This window comes from Ascidia mentula, chromosome 1 (assembly GCF_947561715.1).
Source record: "Ascidia mentula chromosome 1, kaAscMent1.1, whole genome shotgun sequence".
NCBI lineage: Eukaryota > Metazoa > Chordata > Ascidiacea > Phlebobranchia > Ascidiidae > Ascidia > Ascidia mentula.
In genome coordinates this window covers 3397444-3425105 of record NC_138566.1, presented here as the reverse complement: position 1 = coordinate 3425105, position 27662 = coordinate 3397444, and the positions used below count along the sequence as shown (strand labels likewise).

General features: G+C 36.4%; 1 protein-coding gene across 4 annotated transcripts; it reads left to right on the top strand.

The window, feature by feature from the left end:
• Window positions 1–193: 193 nt before the first annotated feature.
• LOC145913825 (uncharacterized) lies at window positions 194–27261 on the top strand. 4 transcript variants are annotated; one of them, XM_083001587.1, is made up of 35 exons: window positions 194–382; window positions 435–580; window positions 657–748; window positions 936–1092; window positions 1309–1467; window positions 1824–1965; window positions 2125–2288; window positions 2343–2446; window positions 3596–3752; window positions 3969–4127; window positions 4481–4622; window positions 4782–4945; window positions 5000–5100; window positions 6872–7028; window positions 7316–7450; window positions 7671–7812; window positions 7903–8060; window positions 8132–8223; window positions 20123–20279; window positions 20497–20634; window positions 20736–20871; window positions 20952–21109; window positions 21173–21273; window positions 21445–21601; window positions 21788–21925; window positions 22007–22132; window positions 22343–22502; window positions 22629–22720; window positions 22919–23071; window positions 23219–23344; window positions 25141–25244; window positions 25298–25492; window positions 25548–25780; window positions 26294–26424; window positions 26526–27261. In XM_083001587.1, exons 1-35 carry the CDS (start codon window positions 331–333, stop codon window positions 26532–26534), a joined length of 4737 nt encoding a protein of 1578 aa, XP_082857713.1. In that variant the 5' UTR covers window positions 194–330; the 3' UTR covers window positions 26535–27261. The 4 variants fall into 4 exon arrangements, with proteins under 4 accessions (XP_082857713.1, XP_082857721.1, XP_082857729.1 ...); XM_083001595.1 differs by having other exon boundaries at window positions 21445–21605; window positions 21792–21925; XM_083001603.1 differs by lacking the exons at window positions 20123–20279; window positions 20497–20634 and adding exons at window positions 8382–8538; window positions 8857–8988.
• Window positions 27262–27662: the final 401 nt, after the last annotated feature.

The window sequence follows — 27662 nt, the reverse complement described above, 5'->3', positions numbered from 1 at the left end:
TTGCGCACCAATGTAACTTGACCGTAATACGCCCCGTATTTCAGTCAATAGAGCGTTAGGTTTAAACCTCACCGGGAGCTTGATTTTCAGATCTCGCTTCGAATTTTTGGGAAATACAGGCTGATCCCGATTGGCTTCAATGCCTGGGCTTCGATGCCAACAAACCTAATACAAAATATTACCTTTAGATCAGGATCATTACTCGTAGTTATTCTTTAAATTGTTATCGCCAACGAAGCACTCCTAACCAGAAGTTAAGCATTAAAAGCTGTGAACTGTAGGTATATATAATTGTTTTGTAACGGTTCAAAGAGTCAGTTACCAAACACAATGGATGAGGGCGGCGGGCCTGTTTTGGAAGTACGGAAATTTCACGGCAAAGGTAAGTATACTTAATTCTTTCACCAAACTGAATTGAAATGTTAACTTCACAGATTACCTGAATCAAGTGGCAAAATACATGAACGAAGCCAAGCGCGACTTGGAATCTGACAAGGAACATAAACGCATGGGGGAATCGACTTTAGCGTTTGTTGAAGTCTTGCTTAATATAAAAGATTCAGAGAATGTTACGCGTCAAGTTAGTATTAAAGAGACGATAATACTCAAAAATCATATTTGTGCGTATACTGTGTAAAACCTATGAGGTATTACAGGAGGTCGGAGATTTTCTGGCAAAAAGTGGCGCTGTTCATCTCTTTAAAGTTTACTTTGACATTTATTCGGACGAAAAAGCCAAGTTGGAAACGTGAGTTAAAATTTACTTATTATTATATTATTAGGTGTTATGTTTGTTAACATTTTCTTGCGTTTCATAATTTGTGTTGGTAAGTAAACCTGTCGTATTTCAAACATCCTGTGACTGTATGAAGAGCATTAAAAAATACTTCAAGTTTTCTGACGTGAGAGTAAATTGGTTAAATGTTTTATTTCAGGAAAGACTTCAAAAATGTTGAAAACCTTTTTCGTGTTTGTTTAAAGTTCAAGGAAATTAGTGATAAGTTTGCTAGAAAGATTACAGCCTGTGGAATTGCGTCCAATGCATTTGCCTTCCTAGAAAAGTACAAACATTCTTTTCGAAAAAATTGTGAGGTCAGTCTTCAAAACACAGTTAATTTCATGAAACAAATAATTTCACCACTTATGCCGAATACTTTGTAATGTTAAACCATTTTCCGTCCCGGAAACAACGATTCCAAGCCTTTAGATCTTGTTACTTTTGATACAATTTCCGTATTTGCGACTTGTTATGGCGCATTTACATATTATTTGGTATATTGTAACTAAATGAACGTACTACAATTGCAGATGGAAGGCAAAACCGTCGTTGAGTCGCTTTTATTTCTCAACAAACTTTCGTTTCCAAGCAAAGCTTTTCGTTTCCTTTCGTTTCCAAACCAAAAATTCTTCCAAGGCAAAGATGTTGATTTGATAAGTTGGTACGCTAGGAACACAAAAGGGATTATGGTAAGTATTTGATAACCCCATCAATACAAGTGTTACTTGTTTAAAATGTAAAAGTCATGGTTAACAGGCCGTACGTCGAAGTCAAACAATTTTCAACTCACAAGATCGTTCTTTTAACGGTTCATTATGTTTTCCGAACCTTAAAATTATGGGCATTTTTAGTCTGTACTATCTTGTAATGTAATATCACTCCACAAATCATATAGTGACTGTAAAGACCGGGATTTGGATGCGGTTCTTTGATAGTTAGGTTGCCCAACACCGGTGAGAGGCACCAAGAATGTGGATGGCAAAACATACTATTTTTCTTATTTATTTAAAATCCAAAGTTATTCGTTTATTCCCTGTTTTGTTAGATCAATGAAAATCACAGCTTGTCAGTTTGTTGTACGTTCATTCTGGTCAACATATTTAAAGATGAAATTGGTGAAATTGTTGCAAACGATTACGGAATGTCAGGGAGCATGGAAAAGGAAACGGAATCATTTGATAAAAAAAGTAACATAAAAATACATTTATACAATTCCTTCTCTTAAAAAAAAACTCAAACGTGTCATATGAGAGCAAATCTGATAAATCGATAATGAAAACAACTAAGAAAAACTCTCAGAATGACGTGTTTGTTGCAGAATAGAAACAATTTTTAACGTGTACCAGGTTTTCTTTTTTACCTCAAATATTACCTGGATGAAGCCAAGCGTGACTTGGAATCTGACAAGGAACATAAACGCATGGGGCCGTCAATGTCAGCCCTTCTTGAAGCCCTGTTGAAGTACAAGGGTCAAACATTCTATACACTGAATTTTTTTAGCTTCTTTGAGGTTGGTATGATCGCGTGCGCGATCACCAGCTTTTACAATCTGTTTCTGTTTTAGACGAATTTGGTGAAATCTGGCGATTATCTGGCGCTAGGTGGCGCTGCCAATATTTTTAAAGCCTACTTTGACATTTACTTGGACAAAACGGCCAAGTTGGAAACGTGAGCCACAATAGTAGTATATAGGTGACAGAATAAGTATCTCAGAAACTTACCTCCTGTTTCTGATATTTTCTTGCCGATTGTGAGACAGGGAAGGAATGCTAATTCCTTCATATGCATTTTTATGGGACTCTCTCTGTCTGTGATTGTATTTTAGTCATGTTCCCGATCTGACTTTTGTCCGTCCAGTTGATAGCTGTTTTAGTCTCGATTTATTTTCATCACAAAGGTCGTGTACAATCAGACAATTTGGAAAAAAATTGTTTTGATGTCGCACACGTAAATATTGTCAAAAGTATTTTATGTGTCTCTTTCTGAAGCTAATCTTAGTCTGAAATTTTAGTAGGTATTGCGATCGAATTTCACATTGTTATAATTGTTTGCGATTCTCGATTCGTACAATTATCAGTTTGAACTGATCGTGTGCGAGTTAGGGGCGTGAATGTGTAAGCGCAGCGGTAGGTGGAAATCATTTAAATTCCGTTATTCGCTTTTGTAATAATTTGGGATTTGCGCACTCGTTTAAATGCCTTATTTCTGGGCCAACTGGGAGTGAAAAGACTTGTTTTGTCGTGCGTATAACAAAAGAAAAACCTCATTACAATGTTCAGAACGGATTATTTGGTGCTATGGTCAATGACAGCCTGCGTACGAGACCCTACCTAACACAATTGAATTCGTGCAGGGTGCTCCTACCTCTGCGGAGACAGGCGTGCGAAACCTTTTTTATTCTTGATGACTTGATGTGTGAAAGCAGTAAAATCTTTCGCGGTTTATTCACCCAGGGCAGTCACATCGGCCGCGCATGGGTATTTGGTATTTCATTGTCGTTTAGAAACACCTGACAAGTTTCGTCTGCAAGCTAGAGTGTTTGCTTATGTTTCGACTTTCGATAAACACGCGCCAGTTTTAAATATTTACTTTGACATTTATTCGGACGAAAAAGCCAAGTTGGAAACGTGAGTTAAAATTTACTTATTATTATATTATTAGGTGTTATGTTTGTTAACATTTTCTTGCGTTTCATAATTTGGGTTGGTAAGTAAACCTGTCGTATTTCAAACATCCTGTGACTGTATTGATGAAGAGCAATAAAAAATATTCAAGTTTTCAGACGTGAGAGTAAATTGGTTAAATGTTTTATTTCAGGAAAGACTTCAAAAATGTTGAAAACCTTTTTCGTGTTTGTTTAAAGTTCAAGAAAATTAGTGATAAGTTTGCTATAAAGATTGCAGCCTGTGGAATTGCGTCCAATGCATTTGCCTTCCTAGAAAAGTACAAGCATTCTTTTCGACAAAATTTTGAGGTCAGTCTTCAAAACACAGTTAATTTCATGAAACAAATAATTTCACCACTTATGCCGAATACTTTGTAATGTTAAACCATTTTCCGTCCCGGAAACAACGATTCCAAGCCTTTAGATCTTGTTACTTTTGATACAATTTCCGTATTTGCAACTTGTTTTGGCGCATTTACATATTATTTGGTATATTGTAACTAAATGAACGTACTACAATTGCAGATGGAAGGCAAAATCGTCGTTGAGTCGCTTTTATTTCTCAACAAACTTTCGTTTCCAAGCAGAGCTTTTCGTTTCCTTTCGTTTCCAAACCAAATATTCTTCCAAGGCAAAGATGTTGATTTGATAAGTTGGTACGCCATGAACACAAAAGGGATTATGGTAAGTATTTGATAACCCCATAAATACAAGTGTAACTTGTTTAAAATGTAAAAATCATGGTTAACAAGCCGTACGTCGAAGTCAAACAATTTTCAACTCACAAGATCGTTTTAACGGTTCATTATGTTTTCCGAACCTTAAAATTATGGGCATTTTTAGTCTGTACAATCTTGTAATGTAATATCACTCCACAAATCATATAGTGACTGTAAAGACCGGGATTTGGAAACGGTTCTTTGATAATTAGGTTGCCCAACACCGGTGAGAGGCACCAAGAATGTGGATGGCAAAACATACTATTTTTCTTATTTATTTAAAATCCAAAGTTATTCCTTTATTCCCTGTTTTGTTAGATCGATGAAAATCACAGCTTGTCAGTTTGTTGTACGTTCATTCTGGTCAACATATTTAAAGATGAAATTGGTGAAATTGTTGCAAACGATTACGGAATGTCAGGGAGCATGGAAAAGGAAACGGAATCATTTGATAAAAAAAGTAACATAAAAATACATGTATACAATTCCTTCTCTTAAAAAAAAACTCAAACGTGTCATATGAGAGCAAATCTGATAAATCGATAATGAAAACAACTAAGAAAAACTCTCAGAATGACGTGTTTGTTGCAGAATAGAAACAATTTTTAACGTGTACCAGGTTTTCTTTTTTACCTCAAATATTACCTGGATGAAGCCAAGCGTGACTTGGAATCTGACAAGGAACATAAACGCATGGGGCCGTCAATGTCAGCCCTTCTTGAAGCCCTGTTGAAGTACAAGGGTCATACATTCTATACACTGAATTTTTTTAGCTTCTTTAGGGTTGGTATGATCGCGTGCGCGATCACCAGCTTTTACAATCTGTTTCTGTTTTAGACGAATTTGAATTCAGGCGATTATCTGGCGCTAGGTGGCGCTGCCGATATTTTTAAAGCCTACTTTGACATTTACTTGGACAAAACGGCCAAGTTGGAAACGTGAGCCACAATAGTAGTATATAGGTGACAGGATAAGTATCTCAGAAACTTACCTCCTGTTTCTGATATTTTCTTGCCGATTGTGAGACAGGGAAGGAATGCTAATTCCTTCACATGCATTTTTATGGGACTCTCTCTGTCTGTGATTGTATTTTAGTCATGTTCCCGATCTGACTTTTGTCCGTCCAGTTGATAGCTGTTTTAGTCTCGATTTATTTTCATCACAAAGGTCGTGTACAATCAGACAATTTGGAAAAAATTGTTTTGATGTCGCACACGTAAATATTGTCAAAAGTATTTTATGTGTCTCTTTCTGAAGCTAATCTTAGTCTGAAATTTTAGTAGGTATTGCGATCGAATTTCACATTGTTATAATTGTTTGCAATTCTCGATTCGTACAATTATCAGTTTGACCTGATCGTGTGCGAGTTAGGGGCGTGAATTTGTAAGCGCAGCGGTAGGTGGAAATCATTTAAATTCCGTTATTCGCTTTTGTAATAATTTGGGATTTGCGCACTCGTTTAAATGCCTTATTTCTGGGCCAACTGGGAGTGAAAAGACTTGTTTTGTCGTGCGTATAACAAAAGAAAAACCTCATTACAATGTTCAGAACGGATTATTTGGTGCTATGGTCAATGACAGCCTGCGTACGAGACCCTACCTAACACAATTGAATTCGTGCAGGGTGCTCCTACCTCTGCGGAGACAGGCGTGCGAAACCTTTTTTATTCTTGATGACTTGATGTGTGAAAGCAGTAAAATCTTTCGCGTTTTATTCACCCAGGGCAGTCACATCGGCCGCGCATGGGTATTTGGTATTTCATTGTCGTTTAGAAACACCTGACAAGTTTCGTCTGCAAGCTAGAGTGTTTGCTTATGTTTCGACTTTCGATAAACACGCGCCAGTTTTAAATACGCTCTGCAAGGCTGAACCAAAAGTCGCGCTTTTCGTCAACATTCTGCCACCGCACGTGCAGTTTTCCACAAGTCGACCTAAGCGTGCGCGGGGAGCAGGCGCAGGTTCAAAAGCGCAGCGTAAAGCGCCCCGAAAACGAGCGAAATACCACTGTCCATTCCTACATGAATTTTTATTTCCGCTATTTCCCTAACGCTTGCACTATTCTTTTACCCACCCTGGATATCATGTGGTCTGGCCTCTTTACATACTAAAGAATGTCTTGCTTTAAGCTGTTGTAATTATCTACAGTGATTATCCGGGAGCATATCGACAGCGCGATGTCATAAAAATCATGACGCCGACCCAAGCATACAGAAAACAATTCACACGCCAAAAAACGATTTAGCTTTGCGAAGACAAAGACCAATCAGGTCGACGTACATCGAAGTAAATCAAATAGAAACTTGACGAAATTATGTTCAATGATCAACGGACAAAGGTCAAACCGGGGACAACCTAAAATATAATCACACAGAGAGAGAGAGAGAGAGTGTCTCTCTGCGTACTTTCCAGTTCAGATAGAATTGTATCATACTCCCAATCAAAGACTATTTGACATTTAAAATGCATTGGGCGGAAAAGGAAAGAGTTCTCCTTCCAGTCTACCAATCCGAAAGCGAATCTCTGAGACAGGACGGAAGTTTGTTCCATTCCTCTGTCACCTATACACTACTCAAGATTTTCTTGTTGTTTTGTTAGGTTTAAACGTGTTGGTGGGTTACCCTGTCGTACTTAAAACATCATGTTACTGCATTAATGTATCACAGTGTTTAGTTAAGATGTCCAAAATTAAGTTAAATTGTTTTATTGCAGGATCAACTGCAAAAATGTTGAAAACATTTTCCATGTTTGTTTGAAGTTCAAGGAAATTAGTGATAAGTTTGCTGAAAAGATTGCATCTTGTGGAATTGCGTCCAATGCATTTGCCTTCCTACAAAAGTACAAGCATTCTTTTCGACAAAATTTTGAGGTTAGTCTTCAAAACACATTTAATTTTATGAAGCATATTATTTTACCACTTATGCCAAATGCTTTGTAATATTAATTAGTTTTCCGTCCTAGAGACAGCGAATACAAGCCTTTGGATCTTGTTGCTTTTGATACAATTACCATATTTGCAACTTCGTATGGCGCATTTACATATTATTTGGTATAATGTAACTAACTGAACGTACTACAAAAGAGTATCACATGAAGTGTTGTTATCACTTGAGTTCCTGGATCTCACAAAGACGTATGCTTATCCCTTACTTGCAGACGGAAGGCAAAATCGTCGTTGAGTCGCTTTTATTTCTCAACAAACTTTCGTTTCCAAGCAACAACCAAATATTCTTCCAAGGCAAAGATGTTGATTTGCTAAGTTGGTACGCTAGGAACACGAAAGGAATTATGGTAAGTATTTGATAACCCCATAAACACAAGTGTAACTTGTTTAAAATGTAAAAGTCATGGTTAACAAACCGTACGTCGAAGTCAAACAATTTTCCACTTCAAGATTGTTCTTTACAAGCTTTATGATGTTTAATTTTTTTTCAGTACTATCTTGTAATGTAATAACACTCCACACTTAAATACAAAAGCTTTTTCCTCTATAAGTTCCCTGTTTTGTTAGATCGATGAAAACCACAGCTTGTCAGTTTGTTGTACGTTCATTCTGGTCAACAAATTTAGGGAGAGAAATGTCGAACGTTTTTCAACTGAAGAACAATTGTCCGTCAACGTGGAAAATGAAACCAAGCCAATTGACAAAAAATGTAAATTCTGATTGACAGAAATTCACCTTAGAAAAACTCTAAAATAATGCGTTAATCGTTGAATAGAAATTACTATTTTGGGCCTACCAGGTTTCCTATTTTATCTCAAACATTATATGGATGAAGCCAAGCGTGATATGGAAACCGACAAGGAACATAAATGCATGGGGAAGTCAGCATTAACCATTCTTGAAGCCTTGTCGAAGTATTTCTCGTGGGCCCGACTTGAGAACAGCAGCTCAATTAAGGTTGGTGTTGGTCAAGTTCATGTTCGTGATCACCAACGTAGTGAATCTGATTTTGTGACATAATTTTGCAGAAAGTCGGCGATTACCTGGCGCTAGGTGGCGCTGCCGATATATTTAAAGTCTACATTGACATTTATTCAGAAGAAAAAGCCAAGTTGGAAACGTATGTCAAAATTTACTTGTTGGTTGTATAGAGCGTTAAGTTTGTTAAGATTTTCATTTGTTTACAATTTGTGTTGGTGGGTGAATCTGTCGTAAATCATGAAATATTTCATTGACTTGTCTGACAAGAAGGTAATTTGGTTTAAATGTATATTGCAGGGAGGACTGGAAAAATATTCAAAAACTTTTGAGTGTTTGTATGAAGTTCAGCGCAGTTAGTGATAAATTATCTGAAAATATTGCAGCTTGTGGAATTCTGTCAAACTTGATCGCCTTCCTAGAAAAGTACAAAGACACTTTTAAACAAAATTTAGAGGCAAGTCTACTTTTATGTCTCTGAACACACACCAATGGAAACTAAACAATTGATTTCAATGCTTACGTCCTGCCGAATGCTTTGTAATAGTAAAAAGTCATATTTCATTCAAGTAACAACGACGAAACGAAGCAATTTTATCTTGACACTTTAGCTATGATTGCAATATTTGAAATTGCCTAAAGCTCTCTTTCAGCAACATTGGTATATTGTAGACAACACAACGTAGTATAAACATAAATGAAGCGCACATTTGTTGTTACGTCGCACTTTTGTTGTTACTTCTGATACTGACTGTTGCTTTTTCCTTACTTGCAGACGGAAGGCGAAATCATCTTGATGTCGGCATCACTTCTCCACAAAATGTCAAGCAATAATGAGAAATTTTTGAAAGTCATGGAAGTTGTTGATTTGCTAAGTTGGTACGCCATGAACACGAAAGGGATCATGGTAAGTGTTTGGTAAACTTATTAACACAAGAGCAACGTGGTTTAAACCTTTAAAAGACACGGTTTAAAGTGCATGTGACACGGAAAAATAAAGCATATTACTAATTAAACTAAGAGATGGTCATCATTTTTAAACATTTTTGCCAAAAAACGTAGCTTGATACGGCGACTGGTTTCTGAGATACAGCTGATCAAAGTTACGTTTAAACCGTAGCGAACGAAATCGTGCGAAAGCGAGATTATTGTTGCGTGACGTCATAGAAGGAGCTTTAGTCGTGCGAGTGCTGGCAGCAAACCTTATGAGTAGGAATGGAAAATATTGTAAAAATGATTTAGTATAGTTTTGCATTAAACAGGGCACAACAAGTAAACAAGTGCAACAAACGGATTTTGATGTTAATTTGAGCTGCAGACAGATGGCGGCTGTTTCGACTTATTATGTCTTATTTAGTTGTGTAATAATAAAACAGTTACTGGGACAGGGTATTCTTGTGGTTAAAGGATTTATGATCGCTAACGTGATACATGAACTTTTGAAAACACGACAGAGACAAACCATTAGTTTAGCATTGTCGTTTTGTCCACTCACAGCAAAAGATATAAGTAATTACATTTTGAGGTTGACAAAGACCGCAGAGATACCAAATTAGCTGATTAGGCAACACTACACTGTTATTCTGTCATAGTACCACTTTTCGTCCGACAGTAGCGTTGCCTAGGAGTTCGCGTCATAAATGATATGATTAATTCGCCACAATCAACCACTAATGTATTTTTCGCAATATAGTTGTAACTAGAAATGTTGGAATCATCAAATTAAAGTGAACACAAAGATGAGGTTAAAGTTTTGACATCACACACAAAAAAACATTTTGTCCTTGTCCTGACCTTTGAAGTAACGTAATTTGTGGATTCTCCCATGTTTGAAACGATTCGATGTCTGGAATACAAAGATGTACCTTTAGTTTTACGCAAAATTGCCATGACCGTGTCATATGCACTTTAAAATAGCAAACTATGTGAACAGCAAAAAATACCCTTACCTTTCCTTTCTTACCTTTACATGGGCGCCTGACTCGATAACCTTTATGGTTTTATCGGTGCCCATGCCATTTCATTTCCTTGTTTTTTGTTCGTCGCGTAGTTGCTTTTCTCGCAAAATAAACATGATTTGATTTGATTTGATTATTGTTCTGGTTCAGTGAACAACACGCGTTCCTAATTGAGGTTTCATTTTATCAGATCAATAAAGATAGCAGCTTGTCAGTTTGTTGTACCCTTATCCTGGTCCACACATTTAAAGAGGAGATTACGGAAAATGTTGCAACTGAAGTTGGATTGTCCACTAACGTGGAAAGTGATACTGAACCACTTGATGAAAAATGTAACACAAGTGTTCATGCTGATAATTGACGAAAAGCCAGTTTGAAAAAAATGATAATAGCGCGTTAATTGTTGAATGGAAATAATATTTTTGCGTCTACCAGCTTTCTTATTTTACCTGAACCAATATCTGGATGGAGCCAAACAGGACTTAAAATACGACAAGAAATCTAACGACATGGGGGAGTCAGCTACAGAACTAGTTGAACTTTTGTCCAAGTACCATGATTCGATACTAGACAGATACAAAGACTCACGTAAAGTTAGTATTTATGATCCTTGATTTTGCGATTTGGAAAAGATAAACCCAAAATTTGTGTTTAAGATTCTACAAAAAGTCGGCGATTACCTGGAGGAAAATGGCGCAGCTGTTCTTTTCAAATCCTACATTGACATTTGTTCAGACGAAAAAGACGACAAGTTGGAAAAGTTAGACAAGTCTTTCTTGTTGTTTGGGTTTATTGTTTTGTTTGGAAACTTGATATCTGTTTTTACGATTGATAAAGTTGGGGTGATCTTGTCATAATCACCATGTGACAGCATGGATGCACAACTGTCACAACATTTTGGTTTGTCAATTTTATTGTATACACTTTTACAGCAAAGCCTTGACAAACCTTATGGAACTTTTGTCAGTATGTTGGAACTTCACTGATGTAAGTGTCAAACTATCTGAAAAGTTTGCAGATTGTGGAATTCTATCAAACATGATTGGTCTACTAGACAAATACAAAGGAAGCTTTTTACAGAACTTAAAGGCAAGTCTTCTTCAAAGAATTGTGTTTGCGATTTTATTTTATACATGCTTTTTTTGTTCAAATGCCTTTTCTGTTCAAATGCCTTTTCTGTTCAAATGTCTTTTCTGTTCAAATGCCCATTCTCTTCAAATGCCTTTTTTGTTCGAATCTCTGTCGGTAGATAATTTAATCTATTTTACATGCGATTTGTTTAGTCAATAAGTTGATTTTTGTGAACTTACCGTAGCGCATAATGTAAAGACAAGAAATATTACGTGCATATCTGGCAGACTGAAGGTCGAATCATCGTCGGTGCGGCAAATGTTCTGTACAATTGTTCGATGTCAAGCAACAACAAAATATGTTTTAAGCACATGGAGGCGGTTGAATTGATAAGTTGGTACGCTAAGAACACGAAAGGAATAAAGGTGAGCGGTTGGCAAATACGAAAACCACTAAAAGCCTTTCTTTACGGATGCAAATTCGATTAGATCCCTGGATACGATGAGAAGTTGCTGCCAACAGTTTGCATGTTGATCTTGGCCCACACAAAAAACGAAGAAGATAGAAATGATCTCATTGTAACTGATGATGATATCATAACTTACATCCTGCAAGTAAGTGTATAGTTTTTTTCAGGATCAATAAAAACACTAATAAGGTTAATATTTAGCAAACCTTTTTTTCTAGAACCTGAACAAAGCCTTGCTGAATAGCAATCACCGCTCCGCAGGTTTTTCTGCGCAAGAGTTAACGTTAGGTTTGACCAAACTCGCCAACAACGATCAGAACAGCTCTAAAATCCTTCAAAGTGGGGTACTCTTAAGTTTAAGGACACTCCTTAACACAGGTAAATTACGCATAACCACGGCCCAAGGTTCAGAAAATGTTTTGGTAATCTTGGTTGCAAAAACGGACAACGATAGTTTGTGCGGGAAATATTGTATCCCTTCTTAGCATAAAATCCTTTCTCCGCAAAGACAATTGCAATGAGAACATTGTATAAGTTGCATGCATCTGGTTTGTGGTTTGTGAATAAAAACAAACGGTCTTTAACTACTCTATTTCTATTGTGAGGTATAAAGTGTTTCATAAGATTATACGTGGGAAAAGCATTGTAGTACGTCTTTACTTAAAATCTTCTCTTCGCAAAGACAACTTTGATGAACAAATTGCTGCAGTCAAATGCATCTGGACTTTACCGTTTGTGGAAGAGAACAAAGTCATGATCACAAAGGAAACCGAGTTGATGATGAAACTGGGGGAACTTACAGGTCACGATTCAAGGTCAGATTCATTCAGAGTTTTTGTGCCCACTTTTGTTGATTATATGGGTATGGGTGCAAAACATCTGGGGTCTGAATAAAAAAGCCATATTTGTTGTTATTATTGATATTGAGTAACAAAGGTGTTACGTAACGCAGCATTTTTTGCACATTTACATGCAAAGTAACCAATCTTTAAGTATCAGTGCCGTGCCAATTAAATGAATTAAACATTTTGAAAATAGTGCCTTTAAATATTAAAAACCTGTCAATCGCATTTTATTTTCGAAGTAATTTGTTCAGTTAAAAAATTGATCAATTCTTCTTGATGATAGAATTTTAAGCTGTATGGAACATGTCCTTATAAAATGAATTTTTTATACAAAAGGGTTATGATGCTTAAATATGTTGTTTCTTTTTAAGAAAAAACGAAGTCAACCAAACAAATGACGTTTAACAAAAAAACATTTTATTTTTTTTAGAGAGATCCGTAGTTCTGCAATAAACACATTGTGGGAGTTAAGATCTTTTCTGGTAAGAGTTAGCGAAATTATCAAGTTGAACAATTTAGCAAAATTTTTGTATTTCTAAGAATAAACGTAATGTCGAACAATCACTACCAACCACGAAACAGAAACACGTCATGCTCAGCTACAACTGGGACAACTTTTGCATTCAAAACAACAAACATAAAACTAAACAAGAAAAAAATAAATGAGTTCAGACTAAACCGATTTTATAAAAATAGTCCGTTAATGTAAGATCAAACCAAACTTTTAAAGCTGATTTATGTTTCAGGATTCTCCAATACTTCCAATTCAAGCAGTACAAGAATTGGTAGAAGCTCCACCACAAACAACTGAGCCACGAACAAGTCATTCTGTTCAAATCGTGAAAAGGGAAGAAGTCCAGCAGTGGGCCAAAGACCTCGGTCTTGAACCGTAAGTCAGCAGTAACGAATTCATCGTGTTTTTGTGGGTTTTTTGCATTTCTGGCCGCAAAATCTGGCCTCGCAATCGAAAAAGTAAACTTCCATATTTCGGAGAAACATTCACTGTTTATTGATTAACTGATTTTTTGGTTTGCTCATTTATATTTCCTATCCTCGAAAGTAACCCATTTTCAGGCGCTGTATATGACGATGTACAGTGTCTTTATTTGTGCCTCTTGTGACAGGTCTTATTTCAAAAATGTGGATGGCAATCAACTTCTTTATCTGCGTTCTCTGAAGTCAGAGGCGCCTGAATTCTTCTACAAACTTGTTGGGGAGCAACTTTACATCAAATCAGTGAAGGAACTGACGATTTTCACCAAAGCACTGGAGAAAATCAACTGATAATTTTCGAAAACTTTAGCCTTTTTAATTTTGTAAATGCTTCAATAATTATTAATTGACTATTTGGATCACTGTTTTTGTCTCGTGATTAAATGAACGTTTGTGTATTATATTTATTTATCAAAATTATTTGTTTAAGATTGTTTGCTTGCTCCTGCAAGGATTTGGTAACTATACTATCAACAAACCATAATGTTACGTCACTGGCAACGACCGTGCTAACCCTACAGCAAAACCAATGTAGTGTTTTCAAAATGCTTTTGCTCGCTTTGTAATCTCCTCTCATGACCTTCTATTTTACATACTTGCCACATCAACTGCTTTGTAACAAGAGAAACGTTATCGTGCCTGCCTTGTGTTCCGAAAAACGGCACTTGGTAAGAATAAAATTGTACATATAATTTGGAAGACTATTCGCATTGGGCCATTCTCAACTGTCCAGTGAGTGTTTAACTGCTTTGTGAAGAAATATTCCGATAAGTTCCATACAAGCAGCAACCACAAATTGTATGACAACTGAGCTACAGGAGCTTCTGTTTCACGGGGCGCAAGCACACAACTTGCCAGGCAACCTTTATATATACGTAGGGGATCTCTACCACTTTAATCAGACAACGCAGTAATGTTTCATGCAATGGTTTGTTCGATCGCATAAAGAGCATAATTGTTTCAGTTCGATCGCATAAAGAGCATAAGATTCAAAAACTTCGCAGCCCAGGCATTGCAGCCTGTAAACCACACGAACACGCTAAAATGAATAGTTTTAGTTGTGATTTTAGTCTGCTGTTAGTAGTGATTTAAGTCTTAACAAATGTGTTGAAAGAACGTCTTCTTGCACTAGGTATATAGTGCAAGAAGACGTTCTTTCAACACGTGTGGTATAAGACACGTCTTACTGGATGTGTTTGTCAAGTCAAATTTTTTGTTGTATCTTTAGGCGTTTGAGAACTTTATTGCGGGAGACGTGAAACGAACGCAGGCAAAACCCCACGTACGCGAAACCCAACAGAGAGACATGAGAAAAAGGAGATTAATCCGCTTCGACACAATCTACCGCCATATTACATGCGTCACAATCTCTCGAATCGTATTAATGTAGTTTTACGATTTTGCATAATTACGATTTCAAAATAATATAAAAACAACAAAAGCGTACGTTAGCGAAAATATTTTGATGCACAGTGCTTTTCAACCTGTGACCGCAACCGCACTGGTGTGGATATGAAAATCTTTTGTGTTTGGAAACTTCCTATATTTTTCTTTTCTTTCTCGCTGAACCATAATACCTGCAGCGTTGTTTCATGCAACCAAAAGCTACACAAACCTTGAGAGAAATGTTTCTAGAATATTGGAACGTGCGACCTTCTTAGGCCGTCGCCATAATTTTTTAAGCTGCTTTGACAGTGTTCTCTAAAATTATTGACATTACTTTTGTAAAAATGCAGCAGGTAATAACAAAAACGTGATTAGTTTATATCTGTGGAAATATTCTTTTTGTAAGTCAAACATTCCACCATTTTCAGTGCTACTTTCAAGCCAACAGCTTGTTTTTTGAAAGGAATTTGAGACAAAGGGAAAGGGCACATATACCGATATATAACAGTGGTTGCTGTGATTACGATACTTAACAACGATACTTAGAATTTACAAAAAAATGAGATTATGTGAAGCAAACATTGAAAAATTTAACGAATAAAAAACGAATTCAAATCTTCTCCGTTTGTGAACTATTTTGACGCTAAAGACTCCTACTTCAACACCGATTATTTATGTACACTCATCGGGTTACATCGAAACACGGCTCAGATAAAATAAGCGCTTTTCGAGGCTTTTGTGTCTTTTAACTCGCTTGTGTGGCCTTATGTTGTTGAGCTGAATGAAAATAAACCATATACTGTTCAAAAGTTCAAATTATACAGTTGTATTCTTGTATTCGAAAGAAGCATGCACAAATTAAGACTGCTCATATCTGAGAACAAGCGTGATTGTGTGGGGAAAACCACTTATTACATTCCTGTACAATCAACGTGGAAATGTTGCACAGGGTGCGAAAACGACAAGAACGGGGCACGAAAAATGTCACACTTCAGTGATGACAACACGTATAATTTTGTATTTTATATTTCGTTCTTTTCTGGATATTTAACGTTGTGTCATGTACACTGTTGTGTTGACGGCGAAAACAAAGCTGACCAATTGTATTTAACCGTGTTCTACGGCATGTGTTAATTTCTAAGTGCCCTGCACTGTTCAACTCCATGCACTGGGTTTGAATCCATTTTACTTGTCAACTTTTCTCTCAATTTCATCTTGTCATGCCTTGTTTTCTGGTTCACTGCATATAATATTTAGAGAAATAAATAGTATTTATTCATAGCCTGTAGTTTAGTTACTATTGAAAGTTGAAACGTTAATCTATGTGGCAAGAATGATGGCGTTATAACAGTTTCATTCGACCGGTGCGTATTCTGTGTTGATATTTGGGCCAAGTGTTAATTTTATAATATTGCATGGCTTTAAACATTGTAAATACAACTAGTTTTCTCGTTTTCGAAAATTTTTCACACTAACAGTTAGATATTCTACAACGAAATCCAACCAAAGTTTTCGTTTAACAAAATCGCGTACCGCGTAGTGCCAGGACAAACAATACCATTGTCAAAGAAAAGGCGCTGCTGAGCTTTGTTACGTCACGGCGTTTTGTTCTGGTAGTTTTAATTAAAAACAACGAGCGAACATGTAAGTTGCAGAATTCCTTTGTTCGTTTGTGCATTGTGAACTGAAATAAAATACAAGGCTTTTTGTCACTACTTATCCATTTACAAGCTTTTAGCCGCGCGTTCCATCCGAGACAACAACGGCGTGTGTTGTAGTTTGATGGAAATCGTCGCGTCCTCGGTAGAATCCAACAACTTGTTTTTTGGAAAGGGATAAAGGCAAAGGGAAAGGGCATAGATACGGATATATAAAAGTCGCCGTTGTGATTCGATTGGCAGTCAGTTTGAAGGCGACGAGCCTGTTTCGACAATAATGGATTTCGACAGCAAAGGTAATTTACAGTTTGTGCTGGTGTGCAAGTTTATTCTACAACACAAAATATAACAAAACAATTTTTTAATGAACATTTATTCAAATATGTTTTGGTGCAAATCATTAATATATTTGTATCCTCTGGACTTTAAGACTCAACTGTTTTACTAAACCGAGCGGGAGTATTTATTTGACAGATTACCTACCTCAAGAGGCATTACTTGGATGAAGCTAAAGGGGATTTGGAATCTGACAAGAAATCTAACCGCGTTGGGTCATCGGCCTTAGCGTTTGTTGGAGTGTTGCTTGATATAGGAGATTCGAAAAACACGTCCCACGTTAGTATCAAAGAGTCTTGTCATAGAAAATATTCGCAAAGAAAAACCATATTTGTGCGTACAAGGTTTTACAGGAGATTGGAGTTTTCCTGGGGGTAGGTGGCCCCTCCCTTCTCCCATACTTTGAGATTAATTCGGACGAAAAAGTCAAGTTGGAAAAGTTAGTAAAACATACGTGCTGTTTTGATTATTGAATGTAACCTAATATATTACAAACGATAAAAAGTTATTGAGTTTATGGTAATTTATCGTACCTTGTATTTAGGCATGTGTTGAAACGTTTGTCATTGTGTCAAGGATGATGGCCTTATAACGGTTTCTTTTGACCATTGTGTCAAAATGGCGGCCTTTTTCGGCCCGACAAATTTGTATTATAGTTACCCCAGTTCACTGAATTGTATTAGATTTGTATTAGAATTCGCCTTGTGTTGTTTTTACTTTCTGTTTATGAAAGTTACCCCAGTTCACTGAATGTTAGTTGCCTATAAAAGAAAAAATATATAACCTTGGTAATTCTTTAAAATACTGACATAAATTACAAACTCCATACCATAAATCTAGTAAAAGACCAGCGAATCATTACTATTATGTTTTTTATTAAAGGAGAGAGAGAGAGAAAGACAGTATCGAAACAGAAATGGATAACCTCCGCGGTGGACCTGATTCGGAAATACACAATTTCAACAGCAAAGGTATTGGAAATTTTCTTCATGATGAGAGTTCACTCGTAAAATGTGCACCGCCTGGAGGTACCAAAGGCCACATTAGATTTTTCCTTTATCCTGGAACGCAACCCTGAGCCCTCTTCGTACTTCCACTGACACGACGTCGGTTCTCTGCTATGAAACGAACATATACAAATAATAGAATAAACAATAGTAACAGCAACATACGAACATTATTAAAATTATTGCTGATCTAGACAGCAAATCCCAATTAATGGATTAAATAATATGTGACAAACTTATCCGTTAATAACTACCTGTTTCTAAACATAAATGCCTCAGTAACTTTGCGTCCCAATACTTTTCTAATACTTTTTCTTTCTAATACCCAACTGTTAAATCACAGTGCGCTAAGTTAACAGATTACCTGCTTAAAGTGGTAAATTACCTGGATGAAGCAAAGCGCAACTTGGAATCTGACAAGGAATCTAACCGCATGGGGGCATCGGCTTTAGCGTTTGTTGAAGTCATGCTTGATATAGGAGATTCGGAGAATGTTACGCATCAAGTTAGTATATTAAATAGACTTGCTAGGAATTATTTTCATAAAAAACAATAATTTGTGCATACAAGGTATTACAGGAGGTTGGAGATTTTCTGGCAGAAGGTGGCGCTGTCGATATTTTTAAAGTCTACTTTGATATTTATTCCAACGGAAAACCCAAGTTGGGAACGTGAGCTAAAATATGCATTCATAATTGAGTGTTATGTTGGTCAAAGATTTTCTTTGCTCTTGTTATTTGCGTTGTTGGGTGATCGTTCCCTATTTTAAACATCAAGCGATTGTATTATTCTATCGCAATATTTCGTCGAGTTGTGTGACGTCAAGGTAATTTAGAGAATTGCTTTTTTATTGCAGGGTCGACTGGATGAAACTTCATATCCTTTTTAAAGTTTGTTTGAAGTTCACTGCAGTTAGTGATAAATTATCTGAAAAGATTGCAGCTTGTGGAATTCTCTTTAACCTGGTTGCCTTCCTAGAAAAGTACAAAGACACTTTTCAACAACATTTAGAGGCAAGTCTCCTTTCTGTCTCTAAGTACTCATTCATGAAAATATTAGGTAGTCACGTTCTATTCAACAAACTTTTTCTTTTGTTATTGTTACTTGCAATTGCTGACAGCTCATTGACAGCGACATTGGTATACTGTAACTAAAAAAACGTACCATAAAAGTAAATTGTGCTTACTTTTGTCATCAATTGAGTTCCTGGATCTGGTACTGACCTAAGTTTATTCCTTACTTGCAGACGGAAGGCAAAATCATCTTGATGTCGGCATCACTTCTCCACGAATTGTCGTTGTCAAGCAACAATGAGAAATTTTTCCAAGGCATGAAAATTGTTGATTTGCTGAGTTGGTACGCCCTGAACACGAAAGGGATCATGGTAAATGTTTGATAAACTTATTACCACAAAAGCAATTTCGTGGTTTAAACTTTAAAAAGATACAGTTTGAAATCGCGAAGTTGTGAACAGCAAAAGATACCGTTTCCTTTCCTTGTTCATCCTGTTTAATATACAACGCGGGTCCCTAATTGACATTTTTGTACCAGATCAATGAAGATAGCAGCCTGTCTGTATGTTGCACGCTTATCCTGGTCCGCATATTTGAAAAGGAAATTAAGGAAACTGTTGCAACAGATGAAGGATTGTCCATTAACGTGGATACTGAGACTAAACCCATTGATAAAAAATGTAAGTTCTGATTGACTGCGAAAAAAAATTTGAACGGAGAAAGACCGCTTATAATTGACTAAAATTTGACATCTTGGAAAGACTCCAAACTAACACGTTAATTTCTACTTAGAAAATTCTTTTACGCCTACCAGGTTTCTTATTTTACCTTAAACATTACATGGATGAAGCCAAGCGTGACTTGGAAACCGACAAGAAACATAAACGCATGGGAAAATCAATTTCGGCCCTTTTAGAAGCCTTGTTGAAGTATTTTTGGTGGGCTAAACGTAAGGACAGCAGCTCGTTTGAGGTTGGTATTTGTCAAGTTCATGTTAACGATTACCTACGCAATGACTTTAGTTTTGTGACAAAATTTTGCAGGAAGTCGGCGATTATCTGGCGCTAGGTGGAGCTCCTGATATGTTTAAAGTCTACTTTGACATTTATTCGGACGAAAATGCCATCAAGGATACGTGAGCCACGATTTACTTGTTGATTATATAGTGTTGGGTTTGTTTTTTGTTTCGTTTGACAATGTGTATTGGTGGGTGTTCTTCTCGTACTTTAAACGTTCTGTAACTAAATTAAAGTATTGCAATATTATCAAAACTAAAATTAAAAAGCATTTTTCAAAAAATTTTAGAAGAGCCAACAGAAATGTTCAAAACCTTTTGAATGTTTGTTTGACGTTCAGCGCATTAAGTGACAAGTTATATGGAAAGATTGCAGCTTGTGACATTCTGTCAAACTTGATCGCTTTCCTAGAAAAGTACAAAGATACTTTTCAACAACATTTAGAGGCAAGTCTCCTTTTACGTCTCTAAACACTTATTCAGGGTAACTAAACAAATGATTTCATTACCTTGGTCTTGCGAAATGTTTTATGTTAAGTATTCATATTTAACAGCAACATTGGTATACTTTTCCCAGCAAAACACACTAAAAAAATATCTGTACTTTGGTTGTCAGTTGATATCCTGGATATGGTACTGGCCTGAGTTTATCCATTACTTGCAGACGGAAGGCAAAATCATCTTGATGTCGGCATCACTCCTCCACAAACTTTCGATGTCAAGCAATAATGAGAATTTTTTCCAAAACAAGGAAGTTGTTGATTTGCTAAGTTGGTTCGCCCTGAACACGAAAGGGATTATGGTAAGTGTTTGATAAACTTATCAATACAACAACCCTGTGGATGACACTTTTTCCTCGTCATGAAAGAAAATTTTTCTATTCTTTATATTTTCTTTTTATAGATCAATGAAGATTGTAACTTGTCAGTTTGTTGTACGCTTATCCTCGTCCACAATTTTGAAGAAGAAATTACTGAAAATGTTGCAATTGATAAAGGAGTGTTCTCCAACATGGATAGGATAACTGTTAAGGAAAAATGTAAAATTTATTGCGAAATAACTCCTGCATTTCTTTTCTTTGTTGTCACATTTTTAAGTTTATTTTTATTTTATTTTTAGCTTTCTTATTTTACCTGAAACAATATCTGAATGAAGCCATACGGGACTTACATTGCTGCAAGGAAGCTAACAACATGGGGCAGTCAGCTATTGCACTTGTTGACCTTCTGTTCAAGTACTATGATTGGATGCGTGACAGATACGAAAGTTCACGTAAGGTTCGTATTTATGATCCTTGATTTTGCGTTTCAGAAAAGATAACCCCAAAATTTGTATTCAAGATTCTACAAAAAGTCGGCGATTACCTGGCGGAAAATGGCGCGGCCGTTCTTTTCAAATTCTACATTGACGTTTATTTGAGCGAAAAATGCAAGTTCAAGAGGTTAGGCAATCCTTTGTTGTTGTTTGGTTCATTGTTTTGTTTGGAAACTTAATATATATTTTAACGGTTGATAATGCTGTGGTGATCTTGTCATAGTAATAGTGTGGAAGCACCGACGCACAACTGTCACAACATTTTGGTTTGTTTGTTATATTGTATACTCTATTACAGCAAAGCCTGGAAAAACTTTTTCAACCTTTTGGATGTGTGTTTTAACTTTGCTGATCATAGTGTCGAACTATCTGAAAAGATTGCAGCATGTGGAATTCTGTCAAACATGATTGACCTACTGGAAAAATATAAAGGGAGCTTTTCGCAGAATTTAAAGGCAAGTCTTCTTCAAAGAATTGTGATTGCGATTTTATTTTATACATACTTTTTCTATTCAAGTGCCTGGGTATGATCCTTTGGGTAGTAAATTTAATCGTTCAATCGTACCGATAGGTTGATTTTTGTGAACTTAAATCGTAACTCATAATGTAAAGGCTAGAGATATGACGTGCATATCTTGCAGACAGAAGGTCAAATCATCCTCAGTGCGGGAATGCTCCTGTACAACAGTTCGTTATCAAGCAACAACAACATATTTTTCAAGGACGAGAATGCGGTTAAATTAATTAGTTGGTACGCCAACAACACGAAGGGAATAAAGGTGAGTGGTTGGCAAATACGAAAAATCAAAAGTAAATCAAACAACCGAAGGCCTTTCTTCACGCGATTCACATTCGACTAGATCGCTGAAAACGATGAGAGCCTGCTGCCAACACTTTGTATGCTTATCTTGGCCCACACAAATAATGATGACGATAGAAATGACATCATTGTAGCTGATGATAAAATCTTTTCTTACATCCTTCAGGTGCATCAATATGTAATATTTGAAGACAATTTTAGGGCATATGTTTTAGAATTAGTTTAAAAAAGTCCATGTTGCTTTTCATGTGTATATGTGAAAAATAGTGATAGTATGTATTGAAAAGTGAGCGTATATTTTGTTACGGAGCACAACTTTTGTCAAGCACCAGTAACAAAACTATATATTACGCACATGCATCGTTTTTGTTGTCAGATTCTAAACAAAGCTTTGCTGAAAAGTAACCATCGCTCGGAAGGTTTTACTGCAAACGAGTTGACATTTGGTTTAACCAAACTTGCCAAGAACGACAAGAATAGCTCAAAAATACTCCAAAGTGGAGCACTCTCAAGTTTAACTAAACTCATGAACGAAGGTAAAATGCCGCTAATAGTGCGACTCAACCCCCTAAAAAGATATAATAATTTTTGCTGTGTTTGCATACAAAAAATTTTGGAGAAAGATTTACAGTCGTTCTTTGCATAACTTCTTTTGTAAATAGGAGAAGCTAACGAACAAACTGCAGCAGTTGAATGCATCCAGGCTTTATGGTTTGTGGAAAAGAACAAACTCATGTTCATTGGCGACACCGAGGTGATAAATAAACTGGATCAAACAAAAAATGAGTTACAAAACGCATTTAAGTGAAATTGACCTTTTTGTCACGTCATGTAAACTGCTCAGCGCTAAGTTTACAATGGATGTGTGCAAAAGTAAATTCAACTGCATGGTTTATGCGCAGATTTTCAGTATTGCAATTGCAGACACACACCGAGCTCTGTTTACATTTAGGACTACATACACCATCACAAAGCATTCAAAGTGATTGGAAAACAAGGAGGAGTAATTAAAGTTGGAGGATGCATGATTTCTATTCCTGCCGATGCTTTGGAAGAGGATGTGGAAATTGAGGCTGAATCATTTTATGGAATGAAAGATCCAAAAGTAAGAATTTCGATTTGAGAAGATTGATTTTGTTTCATTGCATGGTAAATTAGTGTGCACCTTACTCCCCCAACAACGTTAATAGGTTATAACTTTTTGTAAATGAATATGTTTTGGGAGTTTAACTCACAAACTTCATAATTTTAGAAAATACACAGAATGATGCAGATCACACCGCTACTTTCGTGCAAGCCACATGGACTCATATTCAACCAAGAAATTGAAATCCGTTTACCTACATGTTATAGAACAAATTGTGAAACGCTTGTACAGGTGAGCCTTAAAAGTTTTGTCCATAAACAACAATTTATAATGTCTTTTGGTATATTTTGTGTAAAATTGCTAATATAAGAACATAGCATATATACAAACTCTTGTGTACTGAAACTGATTCACTTCATAGTGACTGTAACGGACAGAACTGAGTATGATTTCTGTGGGTGCACTCATGCGTGAAAACTTATTTCGTGTTTGGGCCAGTGTTGCCAGTTGGGCGCTTTTTACGCCCAATTGGGCGTGTTGTCTTGGGTGTTTGCGCTTTTTTATTGCACCTTGCGCTTTGGGCGCATTTGGGCGTGTTCAAGAAATTGAAAAATTTGATAATTAACTCATTAATTATGTAATAAAACGCTGTTTCAGCCGTATTCAAAATTCCGCAAACTGACCACACAACGAAATATGACGTCATAATCATGTTGCAAAGACGACTGTGATCAAAATAATGAGTGTTACAGGTGTTGCGTCCTGCTCACGGTCTTAGTTTACTGTTTAAGTGTTCAACCATAAGCATAAAATGACCATTGGTGTACGTAACTGATATGTGTAAACTTCATTAACATTGGGCGCATTTGGGCGTGTTGTTTTTGCAGAAATTGGCGCTTTTGGGCGTGCTTGTAATGTTGTGTTTGTGTATCCATTGCAATCTAGTTATTTCTACGTTATTTTAATGCCTTCTTGGCTGTGATAAGTTGCATTCTATTTGAATAAGGTGGAGCCGTGTAGGCATTTAGTTTTAAATCGTGTTTGTTCTAGTTTTATTTATCTGTTTGCTGTGAAACTGCAAATTGGAATAAAAGGTTTGAGAATTGCACGCATATAAAAAAGTATACGGCAATTAAGGATCTGTATCCTACAGTGACTATTATACATAAAATTGTTCCAATATAGTGGAATGCCACAAACTTTTGCAGAGCGTCAAATTATGCCATGGATCTCAATAGTTTGCAAAACACGTTAGTAGAGAGGTAGGGCCATGAGGAGTTGCGGTCCCTCTAAAAACCCATTGTAGGCATCTTATTGTAGGCATTGAGTTTAGGCATCGTAGGCCTTGAGTATAGGAATCGTAGGCATTAAATCTACGCTTCGTAGGCGACGAGTCTGGGCTTTGTAGACATTGAGTCTAGGCATTGTAGGCATTGAGTCTACGCATCGTAAGCATTGAGTCTACGAATCGTAGGCATTGAGTCTGCGCTTAGGCGGCATTACATACATAACATGCATAATAGTCATTGAATATATAATCATGTGATAGCAACCAAAGCGTGGTGAGCAAGGGCTGCACCAGAACTCTTAACTGGGTAAATTGTCAACCACCTCCGGTAGTAACAGCCTGCAATGGGTGCAATGCCTGCAATGCCTAGACTCAATGCCTATAACGATGCATACAATGCCTAGACTCAATGCCTACAATACCTAGACGCAATGCCTACGATGCCTAGACTCAATGCCTACAATACCTAGACGTAATGCCTACGATGCCTAGACTCAATGCCTACAATGCCTATGATCCCTGGATTCAATGCGTACAATGCCAAGACTCCATGCCTACATTGCCTACTGTGGCTACGATGTCTGCAAGGACATTTTAGAGCAATGGTCTACTTTCTCTGCATAGTTAGGACACAACTCTTTTTTATACTTGTGTTGGCATTATTTTTTTACAACTCTCTCTGACCAGTTGCTTTGGTTTGCAGTGCCACTGCAGCATAACTAACATGGTCAATTAGGATACATGCATCATAGACTAGGAAATTTTCATCAGCATTTTTTTAAATGAAACTTTGGCGCAGATACAAAAAGCTTGCGGACAAACGGGAAATTTATTCGAATTCAAAAATGTTTGCATGAAACCTGGAACCACTTATTTTGAAATTTCAACACAGGAATTTTCATGGTATTGCTGTAAGTGTAATTTGGTTTTGTTTAGACCTAATGCCATGTTTGTAGGTACACTGTCTTGCCTCCAAATGTTAAAACGTTTTTTGGACTAACAAAAGAAAAGTCGTCATTTGTGGCAATTCCGCCAACATCCAATGTGGCTCCAACTCAAATTGTTGCCTCCCTAATAATACTTGACAATATTGCTGCAACAGAGGATAATAATCCTCCCCAGAAGCTTATTGACACCACATTTGTCATCACGTGAGTTTAGATACACTGATTGGCGCCTTCCGATCTTACTAAGCATATAATGCAGACGCAAGGAGAAAAATGTCATTGTAAGTCTATCCAGTGACGAAATCGAATTTGATCAAACTGAAAAACAGATCTATGGGGTGTGGGAAAAAACAAGATCTGAAATGCAGTTTATGATAAAAAATCGTCATGGTCTCACCATTGCCGACAACAAAATTAAAATTGTCATAAAATCAGCCCAGTCAGAAGCTGTGATAGATGAGATCGATGTTTTTGTAAGAAAAGAATTTTTTGGTAGGTTTTAATTAACATGCTTTTACATAAATACTGTATCGATCATTTTGCTAAATGTGTTTCTGCAAATGAACACAATAGGTGGTATTAAATAGTTCCGTACTATAACGTAAACATACACAGCTATAATTGAACGTACAAACCCCATACTGTAGTTGTCCTGATGTTATGTTGGTGATTATTAAGTGGAGCTTTTTTTAATGAATGCAAGCCAATGTCGGTTAAACTATTGTTGCTGATAATTCTATATAATTTGAAAATTGTTCAAAATTAAATCACTTAAAATAAATGAGCCTTTTTGTTTGTGGTGTCAATAATAGTTAAGTTCTAAGATCATTTGTTACATGTCTCCAATGATTTTAATCACATCACTTTTATTTGACCAGACTCTCACAATATGGAAAGAGGTTAATCTTTTTTTTTTTTTTTTTTTGTTATGACTTAAATCAATGATGAATGAATTGCGTAATAAAGTTTATGTAAGATTTCAGAAACACTAAATGTGTAAAACAGGAGAGGGAACTAACAAGACAGCATCACAAGGAACCAACCAGGCAGCATCATTTCAACAAGCAAACATTGGTGGAGGAAGTATATCTGGTGTCCAGGGTAATGTCAACATAATTTACCCTAATACAGGACAGGTATGTACACTCATATTAAAAATATTTGTATAGTGATTTTTCTGTTTTGGTAAAACTTTGCAGACACTGTTTAACTTACCTTTGCCTTATGACTATTTTAGAACCTTTGAGACAAAGACTTTTCAAAAGAAGTGGAAGTAACAGGTGCAGCAGATTAGTTTACAAAATGCAAACTATATTAATGCATGTTTCATGGTCTGTTTTGCAATTTTCCTATTTTTGTTTTATGTATTAGCATTAGTGCACTATGCGTAGTTATAATATTACACCTTGGTAGCTTACCCTGGTGCGATGGAAGCTTTTTGTACTTTTGTGGAATTAATTAAAAAAAAGTACACTAAAACTTCATTCCTCCCATCTCTGCTCCTTACTTTTGCATTTGGTTTTATGAGAACATTGTGCTAAGCATTTTATTTGTTGTAATTAACATTGTGTGTGTTCCTTCCTTGTGCATTTTCTACTCCAAGTGTTTTTCCAATCTTTTTTTGCGATCTGTACTACATAATTTTGTATTGTTTGAAAGTTCTGTTTTTAAATTACATTCAGTAGCTTAAATGGATTTTTTCAACATTTTCCATAAATATGATTACCCAGCATAAAAAAATTTACCTCCACTTTTGCAAATGTATATTTTGAATTCCCACCTTGAAGCACTGGTTGGTTGTATTTTATGAACTTGTGGTCGATATGATATGATCCCAGTGAATTTTCCTTACTCATGTCTGCAATCACAAAGGAATGATTTGTACATTAGGTTACTCTACTTCTGTATAAAACCAACATTCGTATATTACTTTCAGCCTAGCTACATTTAAGCTGATTAATACAACTTTCGCTATGCTATAATAGGAAATGTAAACTATGATAGGAACAGGTTCAAGTGTGGGGGATGGGTATATATTAGACTCACGTAAATTCCACATAACGGCAGCGAAAGATTTATTTGCATTTCTACACCATACACTACACAATACCACGACACTTTTGTGTGGAAATATACGACATTATAAACGCACGTGACTGTACACACACGTGCACCTATGACGTCACAACAGTATTACTCACACAGATCGCCAGAAACCGTGACGTCACAACATGATTACGTGATTGTTTGTCGCGTGTTTGGTTGAACACAGAACACACAGTGAGCTATGAATGAAATGGAAATTACACAAGAGAGTTTACAAAACAGAAAATCCACGAACACATAAATCTATCACAAATTCAGGTTATTTTGA